General features: G+C 42.1%; 1 protein-coding gene across 1 annotated transcript in view; it reads left to right on the top strand.

Annotated features, from left to right (window-relative positions):
• The window catches only part of LOC112228197 (follistatin-related protein 4-like), a 235,837-nt gene that overhangs the window by 9,143 nt on the left and 202,617 nt on the right, over positions 1-24,077 (top strand). Inside the window, exons 2-3 of the mRNA XM_024393305.2 lie at positions 10,299-10,443; positions 22,805-22,838. Coding sequence (XP_024249073.1) covers positions 10,309-10,443; positions 22,805-22,838 — 169 coding nt within the window. The 5' untranslated portion in view covers positions 10,299-10,308. The remainder of the gene's footprint in view (positions 1-10,298; positions 10,444-22,804; positions 22,839-24,077) is intronic.

The following is a 24,077-nucleotide window of genomic DNA, read 5'->3' on the forward strand; positions in this document are numbered from 1 at the left end:
TCTGGTCTCCCATCCAGGGACTGACCAGGAGCAACCCTGCTTAGCTTCAGAAGCAAGCCAACAGTGGTATGGTGCTGGCCCTGCTATGATTATGAGCTCACTTCCTCAATTTTAATATTATGTGGACATAATATATATATATTTGGAAGCCAAGCACGAGATGCCAGTGTAACTGTAGTGGCATTAATAAAGTGACTAGTGATCCATTTGTTTGAGTGGCCAATGATTTCAAGTCTGTATGTAGGCAGCAGTCTCTCTGTGTTAGTGATGGCTGTTTAACAGTCTGATGGCCTTGAGATAGAAGCTGTTTTTCAGTCTCTCGGTCCCAGCTTTGATGCACCTGTACTAACCATGCCTTCTGGATGAAAGCGGAGTGAACAGGCAGTGGCTCGGGTGGTTGTTGTCCCTGATGATCTTTTTGGTCTTCCTGTGACATCGGTTGCTGTAGGTGTCCTGGAGGGCAGGTAGTTTGCCCCCGGTGATGCATTGTGCAGACCGCACCACCCTCTGGAGAGCCCTGAGCTTGTAGGTGGTGCAGTTGCCGTACCAGGCAGTGATACAGCCCGACTGGATGCTCTCAATTGTGCATCTGTAAAAAATTGTGAGAGTTTTAGGTGACAAGTCAAATTTTTTCAGCCTACTGAGTTTGAAGAGGAGCTGTTGCGCCTTCATCACACTGTCTGTGTGGGTGGACCATTTCAGTTCGTCTGTGATATGTACGCAGAGTAACTTGAAACTTTCAACCTTCTCCACTGCTGTCCCGTCGATGTGAGGGGGGTGCTCCCTCTGTTGTTTCCTATCGTCTAGACATGATGTTGAAATATCTTCACGCCCAGAATAAAAACCTAAAATAAAGAATTACAGGGGCAGTTTGTAAAAACGAATCCGGTTTGAAACATCCCAAATATTTCTTTTTTTGTTCAATCTTACTCAACGCTGCTTTTGATCAAGCAGACAATAGCAGATGACCAACATCAATTTAGGGATATTATTTATTGTTCTGCTGATGGCCCAACAGGTGTCCATGGTAAAGTTGTCAGATGAATCTAGAATAATCTTTCAGAACATTCACACCTAATCTACTTGGCAATCAGCTGACAGTGATCTGGATACTTTCCTACCTGTGCAGGTCAGTCACATTCAATCTTTTCATATTGAAAAAATGCAACTGGTGCTTTGGCTACAGGCAGACATTACATATTGGTGTCAATCACTCGTAGTCTAATACTCCTCCAATCGATAAAGAGCTTGCTGTTGTTCGAGGGGATCGGCCAGAACAAGGCTCAGTGCCTTTCTAATGGCAACTCCTATACAACAAATGATGTTTCAGTCTACTTTTCAAGGAACTATCGTACCGCATATTTGTCCCCCACAATGAAATCGGGGAGGGGACTGTGGATCTGTCTCCGTCCGTTCATTCCTACATTAGTCACAAGCAATTTATCAGTCAGCACTGGACCGATCTTGTCAAGAGTTGGGTGAATGATGCATCTTACTATTGTCACAGGCCGGCTCATAGCCTATGGAAAAAATGAGGGGACGCGAACAACAGGTATAAGCCAATCAAAAAGGTTCTTTATTGTAAACCAAAGCTATTAACTTTAAACAAGAAAAAGGAATGAGGTGAGAACATATCATAATGTAAGGTGTATGTAAAGTGTAGGGATGCATGAATCTGTGTATGACTGAGTGAAAACTATGCAAAAATACAAAGGAACAATCAAAACAGAATCATACCTGGAGGAGCAGAGAGAGAGACAAGAGTGATTAGTGAAGCAGCAGTTTAAATACCCTGAGCCCAGGTGACTCCAATCACTAACGACCCTCCTCTGCCTGCAGGAGGAACCGCCCCCTCACTGCAGAGGAGGGGCCGTGACACTATAGAGATCCAGCATTTACAAAATTACACTGATTGGCCCAAGGTGGGAGCTATAGTAATTAACAGAAATGTGTTAGTCACGCAATATCTCAATTGGCCCAACTGGGGGCGCTGCATCATTTGTGGGGATGACATGTTTTTATTTCATCATTGATCATTTGATGATAGAGCAAATTTAAAGAAAATGAATTATTAGCAGGTTAAAATACTTAAAATAAATAAATTAATACCTTTTCTTTCAATTTCTTTGTTTCTTCTCGGTTATTGAATATGTGTAGGTTTCTGATTTATTCATTCATGAATTAGTAGACTTACATTAGGCTAGTAAATGTTTCAAGTAATCCACCCAACCCTGTTTTATTCTGTCTACAAGGAAGGAATGAAACGAGCGCATGCTTCCTGTGACTTGTTCAATCGCATGAAGCTCAGATAATCTTTTATAGAGGAAAATATAGTATAGGCTGTTTTCAAAGAGGTTTAAACAGCCAGCTGTGTGTGCAGGCCCACTAACCAGCTGGGGTACACCAACCGGCCTTGTGTCTTTGCGAGCGCACGGACAAAAGAGTTGCATACAAAGGAGTTTGCTTCTTCTGCAGCATTCCTTGTAAAATATAATGCTTTGTGGCAGTGCTTTGCTACACATAGGTGGTGGGCTGAAGCTGAAAAACGTGATGTTGATCGATCCCCATCGAGGATGATCAGATTTTTTTTGTATATGACAGTAAAACATTCTTATGATGATTATAAATTAAATTAAATTATAAATTTGGGCACCTTCAATTCTTGCACATTTTCTATATTTTAACACTGTCTGCTCAGGCAAATTTGCTGAACTGCTAAACTTGTAACCAATCAGTACTCCTGTACACACCCCTTGTGATCTAAGATCTCAACACAGCCTCTTAAAAACGCGACCTGCTGTCTGATGAAGAGGAACAGATATAGCTAGCTCCCAAAGACTGAAATAAGATACATATCTGTTTTCGAGTGTACTTGAAATATGCAGCATGCAATACGAATTGTCTTGATCATATGAAGATGTACTTCCGTCGACCATTTAGCCATTTTATTGAAAGCTAGCCAATGTTACAGTTTGACTAGCCTAGCCAGCTACTGTAAATGTACATTTGTGTTTCATTAGCCATCTGTCAGTGAATTCAAATGTTTTATCAATCATGTTTTATCAATCATGTTTTAAGTATCTCGCTGCAGGCTTAAAGAAACAATCAATCATATACTTTGCATAGAAACCCAAATAGAAACATGTAGGAAGAAAGCGGTCTGTGTGTTATGTACTGTATGCTAGAATGAAGGTTTAAAAACGACAGCTGCATATGCATATTAGCCAATATACATGGCATAGCCTACACATATAGCATACCTTGCAATACAATCTTCTCTAAAAACAGTTGTGCATTGTGCTCTGCAATAAATTAACCAGAGTTTGGTTTCTAAACCAGATGAGATCTCAAATAGCAGCTGCCCAATACCATGGTGGGCATGCATAATGTTAGAGTCATTGGAATATCAGGTATGGATAATGATAAAGTGCCTGTGGCATTATAGAAATAGCGGATGGGAAATGAATGTTTGAGTTTCATATACTAAATGTTCTGTGAATATGAGTATATTTCGGGGGTTTAAATTCAAAACTTTCCTACTAACCTTCTAAAAGTTGATGATGCCAAAATCTTTCCAATCCATTCCTTATTCTACTAAGTATGACTGAGTGTGAGACATGTTTTCCATAATGTACAGTCCATGCACATACATTCAAACAAAGAACACCATCACAAATAGTGTTTCACCATTTGAGTACAGAGACAAATAGCAAAGGTGTCTCTCAGGCAGTATTTGAAGCATATAAATATAGTGTAACCTAACAGTCAATGTATATCAAGTGCAGTGGAGGGCACAATGCTGCAGTACAGAAATGAGAGTTTTACCATCTATGCCAAAAGCCTGGGCCTCTGATGGAGACTGTAAAACTGTCATAATACATGCTTCAGTATTCCTCCTCTTCTAGGGGTGTGTGTACCCCGGCCCCATAGTCGTATTGAAAGGATCCCACCCTGGTCACCAATGTAGGTCACCAATGTTGGGAGAGACAAGTGCCTTAGCAGAATGCAATCTTAAGCTTGTGTGGTCCAAGATGAGAACTCTACCATCTATGGCAAATGCCTGGGCTCCTGACAGGGCAATATAATTCTCCCCACTGCATGTTACAATAGTAAAATAATCTGTTCATCACCTGTTAAACTTATTTTACATTGCATTTAGTCTTCAAGATGCTCAAACAAGCACATGTATCTGTAGTTGGTGTTCTTCAACTCTAAAATGCTCTAGACTGTGTAAAATCCACGAAGAAGACAACAGGCAAATGCATATTTGGTCTCAATTTCTAAACAGTGACGGCAGGTCTAGTTCAAACTGCTGTAGGATGGTTCTCCTCACATGTGAATGAATCAGCCCATGCTTGGTGAAGAGCACTTGGTTGATCTCTGGGAGCTGGACAGGAGAGCTGAATGTGAGACAAAAGTGAGATACAATAATTAATCAAATAAATAATTACAGCAAAGGCATGTAGTTTGTGAGCTAGAAAGTGAACATCCTTACAGTCTGAGGCAGGGTGCTCTGCAATCATCTTATTCCAACTATTGACAGGCAATGTGGCATTTCTTATTTGTCAGTATGAATGCAATTACTGGTTCCTGCCTTGATGACTGTATTAGCTTTACACTACTTGTCCTATAGATTTTTGTAGTCTTAAATTATTACTTGGAATAAACTGATAGCTAATAACGCTCCTTGGACTGACAATCTGCTCCTGCTAGCTAGCAACACATCTACTTGTTGTAACTAGCTAGCTGGTTGTTGTAATCTAAGCTGGGAGTCATTTTACAGCTTGCAATGATGGTATCACATGTCTATGATTAAATAGTTAGATTACACATTTAAAAAAATACTTTACATGATAGCAGTTCGTCGGACAGATATCTAGCACTCTGTCACCAGCTACCTTAGATATGGATAACGTGATTGGCAGACCTGATCAGCAGTACACAAGTTTTGATTGGTTTACAGTTTAGTACTCAGGGGCGTTTACCTGTCCAGCAAGCGAACTTAAAGGTAAGTATTTTGAAAAAGTATTTTGAATGCAATAATTGACGTTCCCAACTATCGTAAATGTGTTCTGAATAAATAAATACACACAATATGTAAAAAACAGCTTTTCCCCTGACAGAGCTCGATCATCTTAGAAACTAAAGCAGATAGCTTGCTACTGGGCTGTAAAATCCACTACAGATCCACTTCAAAATGGTGGAGATTTGTCACGTTGCCTGGTCATATACAGGTGCTTTCAAAAAAGGTCCCTCAAAACGTGAGACATCTGTGGCATTGTGTTGCGTAACAAAATTGCACATTTTAGAGTGACCTTTTATTGTCCTCCGCACAAGGTGCACCTGTGTAATGATCATGCTGTTTAATCAGCTTCTTGATATGCCACACCTGGCAGGTGGATGGATTATCAACAACATTGTAGTTACTCTACAATTCTAACCAAAAGTGAAAAGAAGGAAACAAAGTGAAAAGAAGGAAGCTTGTACAAAATACAAATATTCCAAAACATGCATTCTGTTTGCAACAAGGCACAAACTTAATACTGCAAAAAATATGGCAAAGCAATTCACTTTTTTCCTGAATACAAAGTGTTATATTTGGTGCAAATCCAACACATTACTGAGTACCACTCTCCATATTTTCAAGCATAGTGGTGGCTGTATTAAATTATGGGTATGCTTGTAATCGTTAAGTACTAGGGAGTTTTTCAGGATAAAAATGGAATGGAGCTAAACACAGGCAAAATCCTAGAGGAAAACCTGTCTCAATCTGCTTTTCACCAGACACTGGGAGACAAATTCACCTTTCAGCAGGACAATAACCTAAAACACAAGGCCAAATCTACACTGGAGTTGCTTACCATGAAAACAGTAAATGTTTCTGAGTGGCCAAGTTCCAGTTTTGACTTAAATCTGCTTGAAGAATTTAGAAAATACTAATGGTCATGTGTTGCACAATCCAGGTGTGGAAAGCTCTTAGACACTTACCCAGAGAGACTCACATCTGTAATCGCTGCCAAAGGTTCTTCTACAAAGTATTGACTCAGGGCTGTGAATACTTATGTAAATGAGATATTTATGCATTTCATTTTCAGTACATTTGTAAACATTTCAAAAAACATGTTTTCACTCTCAATATGGAGTTTTGTGTGTACATGGGTGAAAACATATATATTGAATCCATTTTGAATTCAGGCTGTAACTCAACAAAATGTCGAAAAAGTCAAGTAGTATGAATACTTTCTGAAAGCATTGTACAATTCCTAGAAAAATGTATCCTTTTAACCCTGACACCCGCACGATAATGGGTCAAATATGAGATTCCCCCGTTCCTCCCATAGATGGGCAGTTTGATTCCCCATGTTTCTCCCTCTACCAGGATGTCTTGCTCCCAGACAGACTAAATCACTTTTTTGCCCGCTTTGAGGACAATACAGTGCCACTGACACGGCCCGCTACCAAAACCTGCGGACTCTCCTTCACTGCAGCCGACGTGAGTAAAACATTTAAACGTGTTAACCCTCACAAGGCTGCAGGCCCAGTCAGAATCCCCAGCCGCGTCCTCAGAGCATGCGCAGACCAGCTGGCTGGTGTGTTTACGGACATATTCAATCAATCCTTATCCCAGTCTGCTGTTCCCACGTTCTTCAAGAGGGCCACCATTGTTCCTGTTCCCAAGAAAGCTAAGGTAACTGAGCTAAACGACTTCTGTCATCATGAAGTGCTTTGAGAGACTAGTCAAGGACCATATCACCTCCACCCTACCTGACACCCTAGACCTACTCCAATTTGCTTACCGCCCCAATAGGTCCACAGACGACGCAATCGCAACCACACTGCCCTAACCCATCTGGACAAGAGGAATACCTATGTGAGAATGCTGTTCATCGACTACAGCTCAGCATTTAACACCATAGTACCCTCCAAACTTGTCATCAAGCTCGAGACCCTGGGTCTCGACCCCGCCCTGTGCAACTGGATACTGGACTTCCTGATGGGCCGCCCCCAGGTGGTGAGGATAGGTAACAACATCTCCACCCCGCTGATCCTCAACACTGGGGCCCCACAAGGGTGCGTTCTGAGCCCTCTCCTGTACTCCCTGTTCACCCACGACTGCGTGGCCATGCACGCCTCCAACTCAATCCTCAAGTTTGCGGACGACACTACAGTGGTAGGCTTGATTGCCAACAACGACGAGACGGGCTACAGGGAGGAGGTGAGGGCCCTCGGAGTGTGGTGTCAGGAAAATAACCTCACACTCAATGTCAACCAAACAAAGGAGATGATTGTGGACTTCAGGAAACAGCAGAGGGAGCACCCCCACTATCCACATCGACGGGACAGTAGTGGAGAGGGTAGTACGTTTTAAGTTCCTCGGCGTACACATCACGGACAAACTGAATTGGCCCACCCACACAGACAGCATTGTGAAGAAGGCGCAGCAGCGCCTCTTCAACCTCACAAGGCTGATGAAATTTGGCTTGTCACCAAAAGCACTCACAAACTTCTACAGATGCACGATCGAGAGCATCCTGTCGGGCTGTATCACCGCCTGGTAAGGCAACTGCTCCGCCCACAATCGCAAGGCTCTCCATAGGGTAGTGAGGTCTGCACAACGCTTCACCAGGGGCAAACTATCTGCCCTCCAGGACACCTACACCACCCGATGTCATGGAAGGCCATAAAGATCATCAAGGACAACAACCACCCGAGGCACTGCCTGTTCACCCCGCTATCATCCAGAAGGCGAGGTCAGTACAGGTGCATCAAAGCAGGGACCGAGAGACTGAAAAACAGCTTCTATCTCAAGGCCATCAGACTGTTAAACAGCCACCACTAACATTGAGTGGCTGCTGCCAACATACTGACTCAACTCCAACCACTTTAATAATGGAAATTGATGGGAATTGATGTAAAAATGTATCACTAGCCACTTTAAACAATGCCACTTAATATAATGTTTACATACCCTACATTACTCATCTCATATGTATATGTATATACTGTACTCTATGTCATCTACTGCATCTTGTCATCTTTATGTAGTACATGTATCACTAGCCACTTTAAACTATGCCACTTTATGTTTATATACCCTACAATACTCATCTCATATGTATATACTGTACTCTATGCCATCTATTGCATCTTGCCTATGCTGTTCTGTACCATCATTCATTCATATATCTTTATGTACATATTCTTTATCCCTTTACACTTGTGTGTATAAGGTAGTAATTGTGGAATTGTTAGGTTAGATTACTCGTTGGTTATTACTGCATTGTCGGAACTAGAAGCACAAGCATTTCGCTACACTCGCATTAACATCTGCTAGCCATGTGTATGTGACAAATAAACATTTGATTTGATTTATCTGCTGTGGTGACCCACCAGGGACACGAAGCAAATGGGCAAGCCATCCAAGCATTGTAAAAACAATACAGGGAGGCAATCCCCTTGGTAGCCTTTTTCTGTGCTATGAAGACATCCGTCAGTGAAGGTGCTTTCCGAACCTGCTGCAGCTGCAGACTCATGATATTTCTCCACTAGTAGGCTTGGAGTTTTTATTACAAAGAAAGCCCTTCTCGGTTGCATTGGTTTGGGGCAGCAAACACATACCACTACTGTCACAGATGTTATTTTTCTTTTTGGACTTCCCCCCTCCCCTCCCCTCCTCTGCAGTGCCTTGCAGGGTGGAAAGGCACTGAAAGGAGACTTACTGTCGCTACAGGCCTGTGCCATTTATAATTACAACAGTGTGCTGTGGCAGTGCCTAGGACCGGCTGATGACTTGCATTTGTATTGTTGCTTGTCTGGGGGCCCTTACCATTGCAGCTGCACGCGAGCTAGCGAGGCAGCCGGCTGCAGGCTAAAAAAGGAAGTGCCGATGACAGGAGCGTATGAATGAAGCAGATAATCTGCCGCCTGTGGACAAGACAGTTGGCACAGGAAGGCCTCTGGGGCTGCATGCCTGTACTGCTGTCATGAGATATATTCACCAGGACACACCAAGACACAGCAGGCAGCAGCAGAGGTAGAGGTAGGCTAGGTGTACTGGAGGTACACCCTGAATACAACAAAATGGCAATGCATGTGTTAGGTTTACAGCCATGCAATGGTTCTGACAACAAATAACTCATGTGTAGTAGAGTATTAAACAGGAGGTGTCACGTATTTTGATTCTTGTTTGTACCCTACCCAAGGTCAAGCATACAAATGCTTTATGAATTGTTGTTCTGTCAAATATATATTTACATTTTATATCCTTTTAGCATTTTGAGGAACTTTAAATTAATTTAGGCTTTAGGTGGAACAAAAAGTAGCAGGCTAGACAAATCTGAATGTGCCAGCTGATTAGTATGCGGCTTGAATAATCACTTTTCCCTAAAGTTTGTTCTCTTTATGAATAGAAAAATTGACCTAGAAGCCACTTAGCTTTTTGGTCTTAATTTAAGGTCAGGCGTTACATTTTATGACTTTGTGGTTGTTCTAGATAGTGATCACTCTGCAGAGCTGCCTCCATAACAAGATTCATGAGGAAAAAACTCTAACCTGCCCCTGGCGGAGCTGACGTCACTGCAGCAGCACATTAACAAACTGACTGGCAGATCTCTTTTGTTGATTCATTTCACAAGGGCAAACTCTCCTCTCCTCTCCTCTCCTCTCCTCTCCTCTCCTCTCCTCTCCTCTCCTCTCCTCTCCTCTCCTCTCCTCTCCTCTCCTCTCCTCTCCTCTCCTCTCCTCTCCTCTCCTCTCCTCTCCTCTCCTCTCCCTCTCTCTCTCCTCTCCTCTCCTCTCCTCTCCTCTCCTCTTTTCTCCCAGAATCCATCAGCCATGGAATTTGGTCCTCGCTCTACAGCCTGAGTGTGTTTACATAGTATAGACCTATAAATGGTTGCCGGGAACACTGTTTATTCTTTCATGGCAATATGACAGTTTGGAGAGTCACATCACCAAAAAATTAAGCAGAAGGCTCCTCAGCTCTAAATAAGTGCATCTTATACAGATTAATGAGTTGAGGTGATGGTAAATTAGTATGGCTATGAACCTATGAAAGAGGGACCTGCTCTGTACTGTGTTGTACTGCACTATACTGTTGTAATGCACTGTATAATGCTATACTGTACTGTTCTGCGCTGTGGTATACTCTTCTGTGCTGTGCTGAACTGTGCTGTATTGTACTGTGCTGTACTGTACTATGCTGCAATGTTTTATGGCACACTATAATATGAGTGAAGGGCAGCAGTCAGTCAGGGGCAGCGGTGTGACAGTTGTTGTCATGTTCTTTTTCATGACAGACTGACACTGATGGGCTTGCTGTGTATTTGGGCACTTCCTGTCCTGCTCGGAGCCTCTGTCTCTGTCTGCTGGCTGACTGAAGGGCGGAGGAGCATGGATACAGCAAACAGACCAGAGAACCCCTCCCAGGGACCACAGACCAGGGTAAATATACAGTATGCGTTGCTCTCTGTGTATTTCTGCCTCTCTCTCTGTCACTCTGTCTTCTCTTTCTTTCTCTCCCCTCCCTTTCAACCACTCTCCCTCTGTTTCCCTCTCGGTCTCCCTGTTCCTCTGTATAAATCTCTCTGTCTGTGTCTGTTATTCTTCTCTCTGCCTGTTGTGTCTTTAGAAGCCACTCTATCTTTGCATCTGTGACTCTCCTCCTCTTCCTCCCTCTTTCACCCTAGTTCCCCATAAATGATTTTATGCTTTGCATGACATAGCTGAAAACAAATGCCATAAAATGAATCCAAACATACATAGCACAATTTTAGGTAATATGGTTGCATGCAGAAGACGGTGAAATACTATTCCTGCTCAACATGGGCATTTGAGTGTTTGTCTCCTTACGTGGTTCTGCATGTGATCTTGACAGAGGGTTGCTTAGATACCTTGCAATCACAGTCTTCATGCATCTTGCCTGTCTCTCTCTCCACCGAGGAGAGGAGGTTCAGTTGGCTGCAGAGTGTGTTCATCAATTACCCCACAAGGACACTCTTTTGTCACACTACCATTTGTCTCTTTGAAATGTTGTTCCAAACAGTTTGCATGTACACACAATTGCATGACAATCACTTCGATGGTGTGGGTTTACTATATAACTTCGAGCCAGACCTAAAAACCCATTAGCTTCCACCCAGCAGTCTCCCCCCACTTTTTTCATGCTGGTCTGGATTCAAGCTTGAAAAGGGAAGTGACATTGCCTGGTCGTAATGAACAGTGTTTTGGTTGAGATGCATGAAGTTCTAATGTGAATTTGCACATTAATCACACAGTTGAAGTCATTTGTCAATTGTCCTACAGAGCATTGTCCCAAAGAGCATGTTGTCCCCCCCAACTCCCACAAACATTCTCCCAATTCTTTGTGAAATGAAGCATGCTGCACCCCCCAAGTCTAATCTCCCAGACTGGCTGGCCCGTGGTGTGACACCGTGCCAAGTTGGCAGCAAGCAGAGGAATCTCATCGCTGAGGTGGTTCTGTTCTGACCTCTTTAAACACTCAATGCAAACAAGACATTCCCAGGCATCCCTATCTAACCCAGGACATGGGAATTCAAAAGTTGTCAAGAGGCATTGTAGTTTAAAGTCAACTCTGGTGTGTTGCTGGTTGATTGGACTGCATCAATATACAGCAGAGCAAGAGTCTTCAAGAATGAATAAGAAAATAAAGTGTAGTCAGCCTCCCAGGCCAGTATACACCAGAAACAGTGAGAAATGTAGACAAACACATGTCACTGAAACAATCTATTCTGGCTGGCAGACCGGTAATTTAGGTAATTAACAGGTAATCTCATCAAAATCAATACAACAGCTGTAGACTTTACCTTGAAATGCTTACTTACAAGACTTTTCCAAACGATGCAGAGTAAAAAGTGAAAAAAAAAGTAGCAAAGAATAATATGCAGTGCATTCGGAAAGTATTCAGACCCCTCAACTTTTTCCACATTTTGTTACTTTAGAGTCTTATTCTAAAATTTGTTAAATAGTTTTTTCACCCTCATCAATCTACACACATTACCCCATAATGTCAAAGCAAAAACAGTTTTTCAAATGTATTAAAAATAAAAACTTTAATATCACATTTACATAAGTATCCAGACCTTTTACTCAGTACTTTGTTGAAGCACCGTTGGCAGTGATTACAGCCTCGATAATTCTTGGGTATGACGCTACAAGCTTGGCACACCTGTATTTGGGGAGTTTCTCCCATTCTTCTCTGCAGATCCTCACAAGCTCTGTCAGGTTGGAAGGGGAGCGTCGCTGCACAGCTATTTCCAGGTCTCTCCAGAGATGTTAGATTGGGTTCAAGTCCGGGCTCTGGCTGGGCCACTCAAGGACATTCAGAAACTTGTCCCGAAGCCACTCCTGGATTGTCTTAGCTATGTGCTAGGGTCGTTGTCCTGTTGGAAGATGAACCTTCGCCCCAGTCTGAGGTCATGAGCGCTCTGGAGCAGCTTTTCATCACAGATCTTTCTGTACTTTGCTCCGTTCATCTTTCCCTCAAACCTGACTAGTCTCCCAGTCCCTGAAAAACATCCCCACAGCATGATGCTGCCACCACTATGCTTCACCATTGGGATGGTGCCAGGTTTCCTCCAGACATGACACTTGGCATTCAGGCCAAAGAGTTCAATCTTGGTTTCATCAGCCCAGATAATCTTGTTTCTCATGGTCTGAGAGTCCTTTAGGTGCCTTGTGGCAAACTCCAAGTGGGCTGTCATGTGTCTTATACTGAGGAGTGGCTTCCGTCTGGCCACTCTACCATAACGGCCTGATTGGTGGAGTGCAGCAGAGATGGTTTTCCTTCTGGAAGGTTCTCCCATCTTCACAGAGGAACTCTGGAGCTCTGTCAGAGTGACCATCAGGTTCTTGGTCACCTCCCTGGCCAGCTCTAGGAAGAGTCTTGGTGGTTCCAAACTTTTTCCATTTAAGAATGATGGAGGCCACTGTGTTCTTGGGGACCTTCAATGCTGCAGAAATGTTTTGTTACCCTTCCTCAGATCTGTGCCTCAACACAATCCTGTCTCGGAACTCTACTGACAATTACTTTGACTTCATGGCTTGGTTTTTGCTCTGACATGCACTGTCAACTCTGGGACCTTATATAGACAGTTGTGTGCCTTTCCAAATCATGTCCAATCAATGGAATGTACCACAGGTGGACTCTAATCAAGTTGTAGAAACATCTCAAGGATGATCATTGAAACAGGATGCACTTGAGTTCAATTTCGAGTCTCATAGCAAAGGGTCTGAATACTTGTGTAAATAATATATTTCCGTTTTTTATTTGTAATACACTTGCAAAAATGTCTACAAACCTTTTTTCGCTTTGTCATTATAGGGTATTTTTTTGTAGATTTATTAGGATTTATTTTTAGAATAAGGCTGTTACGTAACAAAATGTGGAAAAGTAAAAGGGTCTGAATACTTTCTGAATGCACAGTGCAGTGAATTTTTTTTTGCCTCCTTTCTGATTTTGTCTGTTTTTGCATATTTTTGATACTGAATGTTATCAGATCTCCAACCAAAACCTAATATTAGATAAAGGGAACCTGAGTTTACATTTTTTTTCAATACTTATTTTATTTCATTAACAAAGTTATGCATCACCCAATATCCCTGTGTGAAAAAGTAATTTCCCCCTTACACTCAATAACTGGTTGTGCCACCTTTAGCTGCAATGATGCAACCAAATTTTGGCCCACTCTTGCATGCAAAACTGCTTTAACTCACTGACATTTGTGGGTTTTCAAGCATGAACTGCTCCTTTCAAGTCCTGATACAACATCCCAATTGAGATTACGTTTGGAATTCGACTTGGACATTCCAAAACTTCTAATTTGTTGCTTTTTAACCATTTTCATGTCGACTTGTGTGTTTTGGATCATTGTCTTGCTGCATGACCCAGCTGCGTTTCCGCTTCAGCTCACAGACGGATGGCCTGACATTCCGCCGTAGAAGTCTCTGATACATAGCAGAATTCATGGTTCCTTCTACGAAGGCAAGTCATACAGGTCCAGAGGCAGCAAAGCATCCCCAACCATCACACTACCACCACCATGCTTGGCCTTTGGTATGAGGTTCTTACTGTGCAATACAATGTTCGGTTTTCACCAGACATAATGGGACCCATCTCGTCCAAGTTTGCCAAAAATAAAATGGATGATCATCAAGACTTTTGCAAGAATGTTCTATGGACAGATGAGTCAAAAGGAAAACGTTTTGGATGACATGGGTCCCATTATGCCTGGTGAAAACCATTCTTGGCACTCCGGTACCACTTGCCATGTGGTAGCAGAGTGAACAGTCTACGGCTTGGGTGGCTAGGTTCTTTGACAATTGTCCTGGCCTTCCTCTGAGCTCAGCCCCAGTGATGTGCTGGGCCGTCCACGCCATGCAATCGAGGGCGGTGCAGTTGCCATACCAATCAGTAATACAGCCAGTCAAGATGCTCTCAGTGGTGCAGCTGTAGAACTTTTAGAGGATCTGAGGGCCCATGCCAAATATTTTCATCCTGCTGAAGGGGAAGAGTTTTTATTAGCCAATGCCCGTCACGGGATTGGGTCCTTCTTACAGGCATTGCAGCTCCGAAGTAGCCTAGGCTACTAGTGAAGACAAACACATCGGGGATGCAACGGCGCACAGCCTTCGTATCCAATTCCTATGCGCATATTGAGGATGTGACAAGAACATTCCACATTTACTTTTTTTGTCAGCCAACAAGATGAGTAACGAACAACAAAAGCACTATCCAATGTCAATCTACTCTTCCCCAAAGTAGAAAAGTTGACCTGGTCAGATTGTTATTCTGTACTAGAAATACATGTTCCAAATAGACTCTGGGACAGTTGTGGGATGATAGATCCCACATTAAAACAACCACTGTACATCAAAAAAATATTTAAAAGCAATGAGGCTGATGGTCAGAACATCAGAACATTTAGCTTTAAATGTTGATAAACTATTAGGCTATTTCTTCACATTATATGCACAGAAATGTGCACACGGCAGTAAGCTCAAATGTTCCAAAATGCAATTATCAGGAAAACACCATTCTCCAAAGCACACCGCAAATGCAAATTAATGAATTCATGAAAGCGATCGGTTTCATATGACAAAGATAAAAAATATTATTTAGAAATTTAGAAAGAATGAAGATCTAAAGATGCAACAATTATTATGGGTTTTTAACATGACTAGGATTGTGTCTTTGGCTGCTGGACAATGAAAGAAAGTTGAGAACTTGAGAGAAATACTGATTTTAATCAGAAATACTGATAAAATAATCCGGAACACAGTAAGACATGCCTTATAAAATTACAAAAAAACATCTAGGTTTTAAACATTTACGTTTATGGTTAAATAGTTTCAAAATGTCGACTGCCTCTGCTCAGATTGCAAGGTGCACAAAAGGCACTGGCCTTTCTCTCCTATATGAACAGGGTATGACAGAATCAAGCCTTTAGACGTTAATTATCCTACATTAGATTTGTTAAACATGACTGGCGTTTAGCCAATAAATATATGTACTTATAAGTCTCATTAAAATGGGGCTACATTTTCTGGTGCCTCCCTCCTGTCAGCATCGGCCTGGACCTGACTGACTGTAGCCAATATGCATATCACCTACACTTTGACATGTGATTCATCACTCCAGAGAATGCGTTTCCACTGCTCCAGAGTCCAATTACGTTTATGGTTAAATAGTTCAAAATGTTGACTGCCTCTGTTCGGCTTTACACCACTCCAGCCGACGCTTGGCATTGCGCATGGTGATCTTAGGCCTGTGTCCGGCTGCTCGGCCATGGAAACCCATTTCATGTATCTCCCAATCAACAGTTATTGTGCTGACTTTGATTCCAGAGGCAGTTTGGAACTTGGTAGTGAGTGTTGCAACCGAGGACAGGTGATTTTTAAGCACTATGCTTAAAAAGGGCTCAACGGTCCCATTCTGTGAGTTTGTGTGGCCTACCACTTTGCGGCTGAGCCATTGTTGCTCCTAGACGTTTCCACTTCACAATAACAGCACGTGCAGTTGACTGGGGCAGCTCTAGCAGGGCAACAATTTGACAAACTGACTTGTTGGAAAGGTGGCATCCTATGATGGTGCCACATTGAAAGTCACTGAGCTCTTCAGGATGGACCATTCTACTGACAATATTTGTCTATGGAGATTGCATGGCTGTGTCCTCCATGTTATACACCTGTCAGCCACGGGTGTGTCTGAAATAGCTGAATCCATTCATTTGAACGGTGGTCCCCATACTTTTGACCATGTAGTGTATTTTACATGATAAGACCACACAGAGAGCCAGAGATAATTACAGACAATCTGAATCAACCAAAAGTTGAAAGTTAACAACATTCTGGTTGTGTACTGGTAAACATGGAAAGGTTCCAGTAATATGCCCTCCCTTTGTAACCCTATGCAAGTTTAAAACAGAGATAGCTGTACATTTCGCATTTCGCTACACTCGCATTAACATCTGCTAACCATGTGTATGTGACAAATAAGATTTGATTTGATTTGATTTTCCTCAGGACCATCTTTAGGTAATTGCTGGGTAAATAATGAGCTGATAAATGCTAGGCAGAGCCGCCATTGTCCTGGTGATAAGGCCATCAGCCACCATGATAGGCCATCAGGCCACCTGGCTCTTGCAGGGTCAGCCATAAGGCATCAGTCTTCTTCTCTCTCAATTTCCCATTCCAACCTCTGCTATCATGGAACCTCACATAACAGCCTCACAGCTCGCAAAGCCATATCTCAGAATCCAATTCACTCTGCATTTCAACCTTTTTTTACCTTCTGGATTATAAACATGATTCAGTCCATAGAGAGAGGGATAGGAATAAACTAGAAGAATGAGGAGAGTATGGAAAATAGGAAATATGATGGAGACGGTATTGAGGATACAGGGGAAAGATAAGGATGGAGAGCGGGGGAAATTGGGCAACTGTGAGGTTTGAGATTAGCATGACGAGAGTTTGGGACTATAAGGTTCTATCTGCAAAAAGATTATTCTGAGATAATTGGCTTTACAATTCTGAAGCCCCATTCCGTTTGAATGGTGTCAGCTATTTTTTTATCTTGTATTCTTTTGAACTTAATAACATGAATTTGGCAATTCAGAATACTATATAGGTAGATGACATTGATAAGAACAATGATATGTCAATAACTACATTTGGAAAAAAATTCAGATAGAACCTAATAGTCCCAAGCTCTCGAGATGCACTCGTTTTTTTTTAACCCACTCAAGTTTGTAGTCAAGTCCTCAAGATCTGTGACCTAGAGGGAATTTACACAGACGTCTTTATTGTGACACTTACAGTGGTATCTGCATGTAAATCTGAATGAAATGGAGTCCATTTGGGGCAATGATTGGTGAAGACAAGGTTGTTTTACCACTATGGTACTTACAGATGATGATATGCACTTTGAGCGACTTTATGTTGCTTTTCTCAGCTTCTGAAGAGGCCAATATATCTCTGTTCAGGCTTGTGTTCTTTTCTCAGCTAGCTTTGTACTAAAATAGCTAATAGCAGAAACAAATTGACTCAACAGATCTGCTATAAATACCTTTGATTTGATTACATACAGCACCTGTGCACTCTTTTGAAACATGTGATTTGTGAAAGCAACAACACTTCAAAACAGTGTAATCAGTCATATCTATCAAGTGAGAATAAAGTGAAGCTTAGTGATATTTCCCTTGGATAATATAGCCTGGACAACTGTATAGCTTAATTCATTTGTAATGAACCCAAACAATTATGGTTCTTCATTTGATCAATAAGTCAAATAAATTCAACAAAAACATGTACAGTATGTTGTCTTTTCAAAGACTCCCTGGAAAACAGTAGATAATCCTGGCTATATATATTACTTTTTTTATAACAAAAACTTAGGGCTCTATTCAATCCGCATCGCAGAAGTTCAGTTTTACAGCGTGATTGATATTTAAAGGCAGTGTTCCCGCTTTAGAGAAGACTGCATTCACGGTGAACGCTGCATATGTCAGCTCAATCAGAAATGACCTTTACATTTCTATTGTGGGATTTGTAACGTGTTGGATCAATTAGCTAGAGTCTATTAAACTTAACATAAAGGTGTGGTGTGGTGTGATGTTCAATTAATCCACATTAATTACACAAGTTCACTAGTAGAACTAACTACACTGCAGAACCTGTCAGATAAAATCATGCAAATAGGCATTTTCCCCAGTTAATGCAATCATTGTTTATAGGTCATCCATTACAACACAATGACTATTTACACCCAGAGCCATTACATTAAGTAGGTCTCCATCTCATTCTCACGCTGGGGCTGTTTCATGGGGGAAAGTTGTCATATCACGAGTAGAGCGGCCTGGGTACGTGGCTCCGTATTAGCAGTGAGCCTGCATCCTCTCTCTCAGCCTGACCCGTCTTGCCCTCCACTAGGAAAGCGATTATGCCTTTTATTAGGGAAACTCTGGGCATGTAAAAATCTCTTGAAAACTCAGTGGGACTCTGTTGTCTCCCTCCATCTTTGGAAGTACAGCAATGTAATTACAATGAATAGAAACACTTAAGAGGATAAATCACAGCAGTAAATATCAGGGAAAGCATGCAGCATGACTCCCGACACTCCTACTAACCACACTACTAACCACACAAACCACACTACTAACCACACACACCACACTACTAACCACACAAACCATACTACTAACCACACAAACCACACTACTAACCACACAAACCACACTACTAACCACACACACCACACTACTAACCACACAAACCACACTACTAACCACACAAACCACACTACTAACCACACACACCACACTACTAACCACACACACCACACTACTAACCACACAAACCACACTACTAACCACACAAACCACACTACTAACCACACACACCACACTACTAACCACACAAACCACACTACTAACCACACACACCACACTACTAACCACACAAACCACACTACTAACCACACACACCACACTACTAACCACACAAACCACACTACTAACCACACAAATGGAATGCAGGGGGAAATTAGAATTCACGGAAAAGTAATTTGTCAGTTGAGATTTGCCAGAATTTTCAGCTGCAGGAAAGTTTTTGCTTTACTTTAGGATTTGTCAAAGTCATGTATTGCATTGTATTCAGCTTTCATCTTCAGACTGGATGTGTTTTTTGCTTATTTTCTGAAAGAGGTGATTGGTGTTTACTGAGAGGCACACATACACTTACAGTGCATTCAGAAAGTATTCAGACCCGTTGACTAGTTCCAAAGTTTGTTACGTTACAGCCTTATTCTAAAATTGATTAAATAAAAAATGTTCCTCATCAATCTACACACAATATCCTATAATGATAAAGAAAAAACAGGTTTTTCGAAATATTTTGCAAATATATATATATATATATATATATAAAAAAACAAACATAAATACCTTATTTACATAAGTGTTCAGCCCTTTGCTGTGAGATTGGGCCCAGGTGCATCCTGTTTCCATTGATCATACTTGAGATGTTTCTACAACTTGATTGGAGTCCACCTGTGGTAAATCCAATTGATTGGAAATGATTTGGATAGGCACACAACTGTCTATATAAGGTCACACAGTTGACAGTGCATGTCAGAGCAAAAACTAAGCCATGAGTTAAGTAAGTGTCAAATACAATTTTAAAAATGAGGTCGAAGGAATTGTCCGTCGAGCTCCGAGAAAGGATTGTGTCAAGGAACAGACCTGGGGAAGGGTTACAAAAAATGTTGGCAGCATTGAAGGTCCCCAAGAACACAGTGGCCTCCATCATTCTTAAATGGAATAAGTTTGGAACCACCAAGACTCTTCCTAGAGCTGGCCGCCCAGCCAAACTGAGCAATTGAACCCGATGGTCACTCTGACAGAGCTCCAGAGTTCCTCTGTGGAGATGGAAGAAACTTCCAGAAGGACAACCATCTCTGCTGCACCTCACCAATCAGGTCTTTATAGTAGAGTGGCCAGATGGAAGCCACTCCTCAGTATAAGGCACATGACTGCTCCTTGAAGTTTGCCAAAGCACCTAAAGTAGTGAGACCATGAGAAACAAGATTCTCTGGTCTGATGAAACCTAGATTGAGCTCTTTGACCTGAATGCCAAGCATCGCGTATGGAGGAAACCTGGCACCATCTCTACAGTGAAGCATGGTGGTGGCAACATCATGCAGTGCGAATGTTTACCAGCAGCAGGGACTGGCAGACTAGTCAGGATTGAGGGAAAGATGAACGGAGCAAAGTACAGAAAGATCTGTGATGAAAACCTGCTCCAGAGTGCACACGACCTCAGACTGGAGTGAAGGTTCACCTTCCAACAGGACATTACCCTAAACACACAGCCAAGACAACACAGGAGTGGCCTCGAGATAAGTCTCTGAATGTCCTTGAGTGGCCCAGAGTCCGGACTTGTACCAGATCGAACATCTATGGAGAGACCTGAAAATAGTTGTGCTGCGACGTTCCCCATCCAACCTGACAGAGCTTGAGAGGATCTGCTGAGAAGAATGGGAGAAACTCCCCAAATACAGGTGTGCCAAGTTTGTTGCATCATACCCAAGAAGACGCAAGGCTGTATTTGCTGCCAAAGGTGCTTCAACAAAGTACTGAGTAAAACTAATTTGCTAAACAAATTCTAAAAACCTGTTTTTGCTCTGTCATTATGGGGTATTGTGTGTAGATTGATGAGAAAAAACGATGTATTCCATTTTAGAATAAGGCTGTAACATAAAGGGGTCTGAATACTTTCCAAAGGCACTGTTAGTGTGTTGTGTGCCCGTCAGTTGACATCAATGATTTTCCCCATTTCCGAACTGATTTCACATTAACATACCAGACACATTCTTAGCTTTGTGTGCTAGCTTTGTTTGAATTTAACCTAATATACCCATGGCAATTGACAGCTTTTCTCTATTTCATCTCCATACATTGTGGGCATCCAAACAAGGTTCATATTGTCTAGTCTGCTCTTCCTTATCAGAGTCTAATGGCTGCCAGCATGGCTCTGTGTATACAGTCGTCTGTGTGCTGAGTCTAGCTAGCCGAGCTGGCACAGGTTGGCTTAAATGAAAGCTTAAATGAAAGCGAGCATATGGAGGTTTGAATGAGAGTGGCTGCACAGCACCCTTATAGGAGAGGAACAGAGGCATACGAGAGGCATATATTCTACCAGCATCCATTACAACACAGCTTGGGCTGAGTTACCTTGCTGTTACAGTTGTGCCTCTCCCAAAAATATGTGTGCATGGATGCTGTATGATGTTCAATTGAATCTAGTCAGGGAGTTTAAATGGGAGCCAAACGGCAGAAAAACACACAGATATTAGCTAGCTGATTGAGTCTAGGCCTAGAGCAGTGTTCTGTCTCTCTTTGTCTGCTCTGTGTTTTCTCAGTGGTTCACAACGCACTGACAGTCTCTAATCAACTGAATAAACAGGACCCTCTTGAAATGATAGAAAGGAAGGCATCTGATCAGTGCAAACGCTTTGCTCTGCCATGATGAGGACGCACGTCTGCAATTAAAACAGGCAGATGGCATGAAAGAGGAGGGTTTGACTTGGCCCAAATCTCTGTAATCACACGGAAGCACATTCTGTTGAAAGGCAGCGGTGTGTCTTCAGAAAGTCTCCAAAGTCCAAGGGCTCTCTGCGGTTGCCAAGAAGGCTATCAGACACATACGCTTTATCAGTCAAGCTCATTACAAGCCAGATTTAGTGTGAGGGATGCTAGTTGTCACATCGCATCAATTAGCAGCTGTCATGTAGAGATGTAAGAGGAGGCATTGTTTTGGTTTCATGCTCTGTGTGAGGACTCACAGAAAATGAATGCTGTATTGCCTACATACTATACAAAAGCTCCAGACTGTATGCCAAATGTATTGTGTATTGGCAACAGAGACCAGCTATTTCCACACAGGTGGTAAAAGCAGTGAGACATTATTTATGAAATGCTAACCAGATATCCGTCTTTCTAGATACTAAGGTTAAGCTAGTTTGGTGGTACTGGCTTTATGATGGTACAGTACAAATGGTATAGTAGGTAGCAAGTATTCATTTAGGCTTCCTCACTGTGACCCTTCAGAATGATTCCCATCTATTTCAATTCCCCTACTCTTATTGTGTTTGGCCACTTTAATTATGCAGATATCTTAGCCTGGGAGTTGGGGATGTACAGATGTAGGATCTTAATTTGTGCCAGTTTGCTATAGCAGGAAAACAATCATACAGCAACAGGAAACGTGAATAATTTTGTGGATGATAATTAATAAAAAAATTTTGTAAGAGAAAATCAACTCTTAAATTTCAAAGTGGAAATCACAAACTTCAGTAGCCTTTTTAAACCTCAAGTTTAACATTTCCTGCATTATATAAAAGTTATCCTGCAACAGGGTGATCAAATTACGATCCCACATCTGTACATAATCCGAACATCTGCTCGGAGAAGCCCAACGTGGTCTTTGCACTGCGGATAAATATGAACTTTACAGGCATGGTGCTTCTTGCTTCTTGAGCTATATACACCATCCTGACAGATATCCAGGCAAACAGAGATGACACCTGCCATCTTGTAGTCTTGACAAATTACATTTTCCGAAAAGGATGAATGAATATACTCTGGAAACAATGTGAAACCTTTCTCACTTCTACTGGTCTTTTCTCAAAGAGGAAAACACACATTACATGTGGCACAATATTGTGATAAGAAGAACAGACAGCTGTTGTCTGAGACTAATAGTAACACTTTGTGTTCTCTCTTTGCAGAAGAGTGGACATGCTGACGGGGTGGCCGATCCATGTAAGTAGCCTTACTGTAATCAATCAAACTGCATCACTTAAATACAGTATGTTATGCAATGACAAAAACCTTTCATGTTGGCATGGGTTATGTGAACAGCATTCATAGTACATTCTATAGAAGCCCTCTTTGGTGAAAGTACTCAGAAAAACCTGTCTCTTTTCAAGGTTTTACACACAGTATCAAACCTGCTTATACACTGTTGGTACACTGTGTAGTAACTTCCTCCTGTTCTGTTGTGTTCAAGATGGTATTTTAAAATAATATGATGTCTTCCTGTTTGGTGAGCTATCATTATTGCCGTTGCCTGTTTTTGGTATGTGTGTGTGTGTATGTTTGTGAGTGTGCATGCACACGTGCATGTGTACCGGTATTCTATTCTTATGAGATTCAATGTGTTGCATCAATTGATGGCGAGGCACTACTGTACCCTACTGTAATCACATCTGTGCTGAGACGTGTTCGGTGCTACAGGCCTCTGCGTCGGCGGTGATGTTGTGGAAGTTCTATTACTGACTGGGATATTCCAGGAAGATGCCGTGCCAGGTCTCAGTAATGTCATGCTCTTAATATTTTCAATTTAAAGATCTCTATTCCACACTGCTTTATGTAGTGCAGCCAATCGCACTGTGCATTGGAATGTAATATTCAAACTGTGCTTTCTCGTACAGTATTTGTTGCTGATTTATTGGTTGTTGCCCTCACAGCTCCTCTTTTGTGCATTCGAGCATGCAGGCTGGGTTCTTGACCTTAGAGTGTCAGAGCAAAGGGCAATTGGCCGGAGGTAAGGAGACAACACATCCTGAGTAACAACATTCTTCCTTGCCATTTAAGAACAAAGCAAGTGTGTTAGAATGTGTTGAAATTATTCACATGGTGTGGTGATCCATCCGTCTCCTGGGACTAATTATTCACTGTCTGTTTGTATGCTAAACTCCCCAAAAACAAGCAAGTGCTCTTTCTTGTCCTTATTCCTCATTCTCCTTGGAAGAGAATGACTGCAGATCTCTCTCTCTCTCTCTCTCTCTCTCTCTCTCTCTCTCTCTCTCTCTCTCTCTCTCTCTCTCTCTCTCTCTCTCTCTCTCTCTCTCTCTCTCTCTCTCTCTCTCTCTCAATTCAATTAAATTCAAGGGCTTTATCCTCTCTCTCTCTCTCTGTCTGTGTCTGTCTGTCTTACCCTTTGGCTAACTGCTGCCTCGGTCTCTCCTCTTCTCGTTCTCACTCTCTCTGCGTTGTTTT

The sequence above is a fragment of the Oncorhynchus tshawytscha genome, linkage group LG30, assembly GCF_018296145.1.
Source record: "Oncorhynchus tshawytscha isolate Ot180627B linkage group LG30, Otsh_v2.0, whole genome shotgun sequence".
In the NCBI taxonomy this organism is placed as follows: Eukaryota; Metazoa; Chordata; class Actinopteri; order Salmoniformes; family Salmonidae; genus Oncorhynchus; species Oncorhynchus tshawytscha.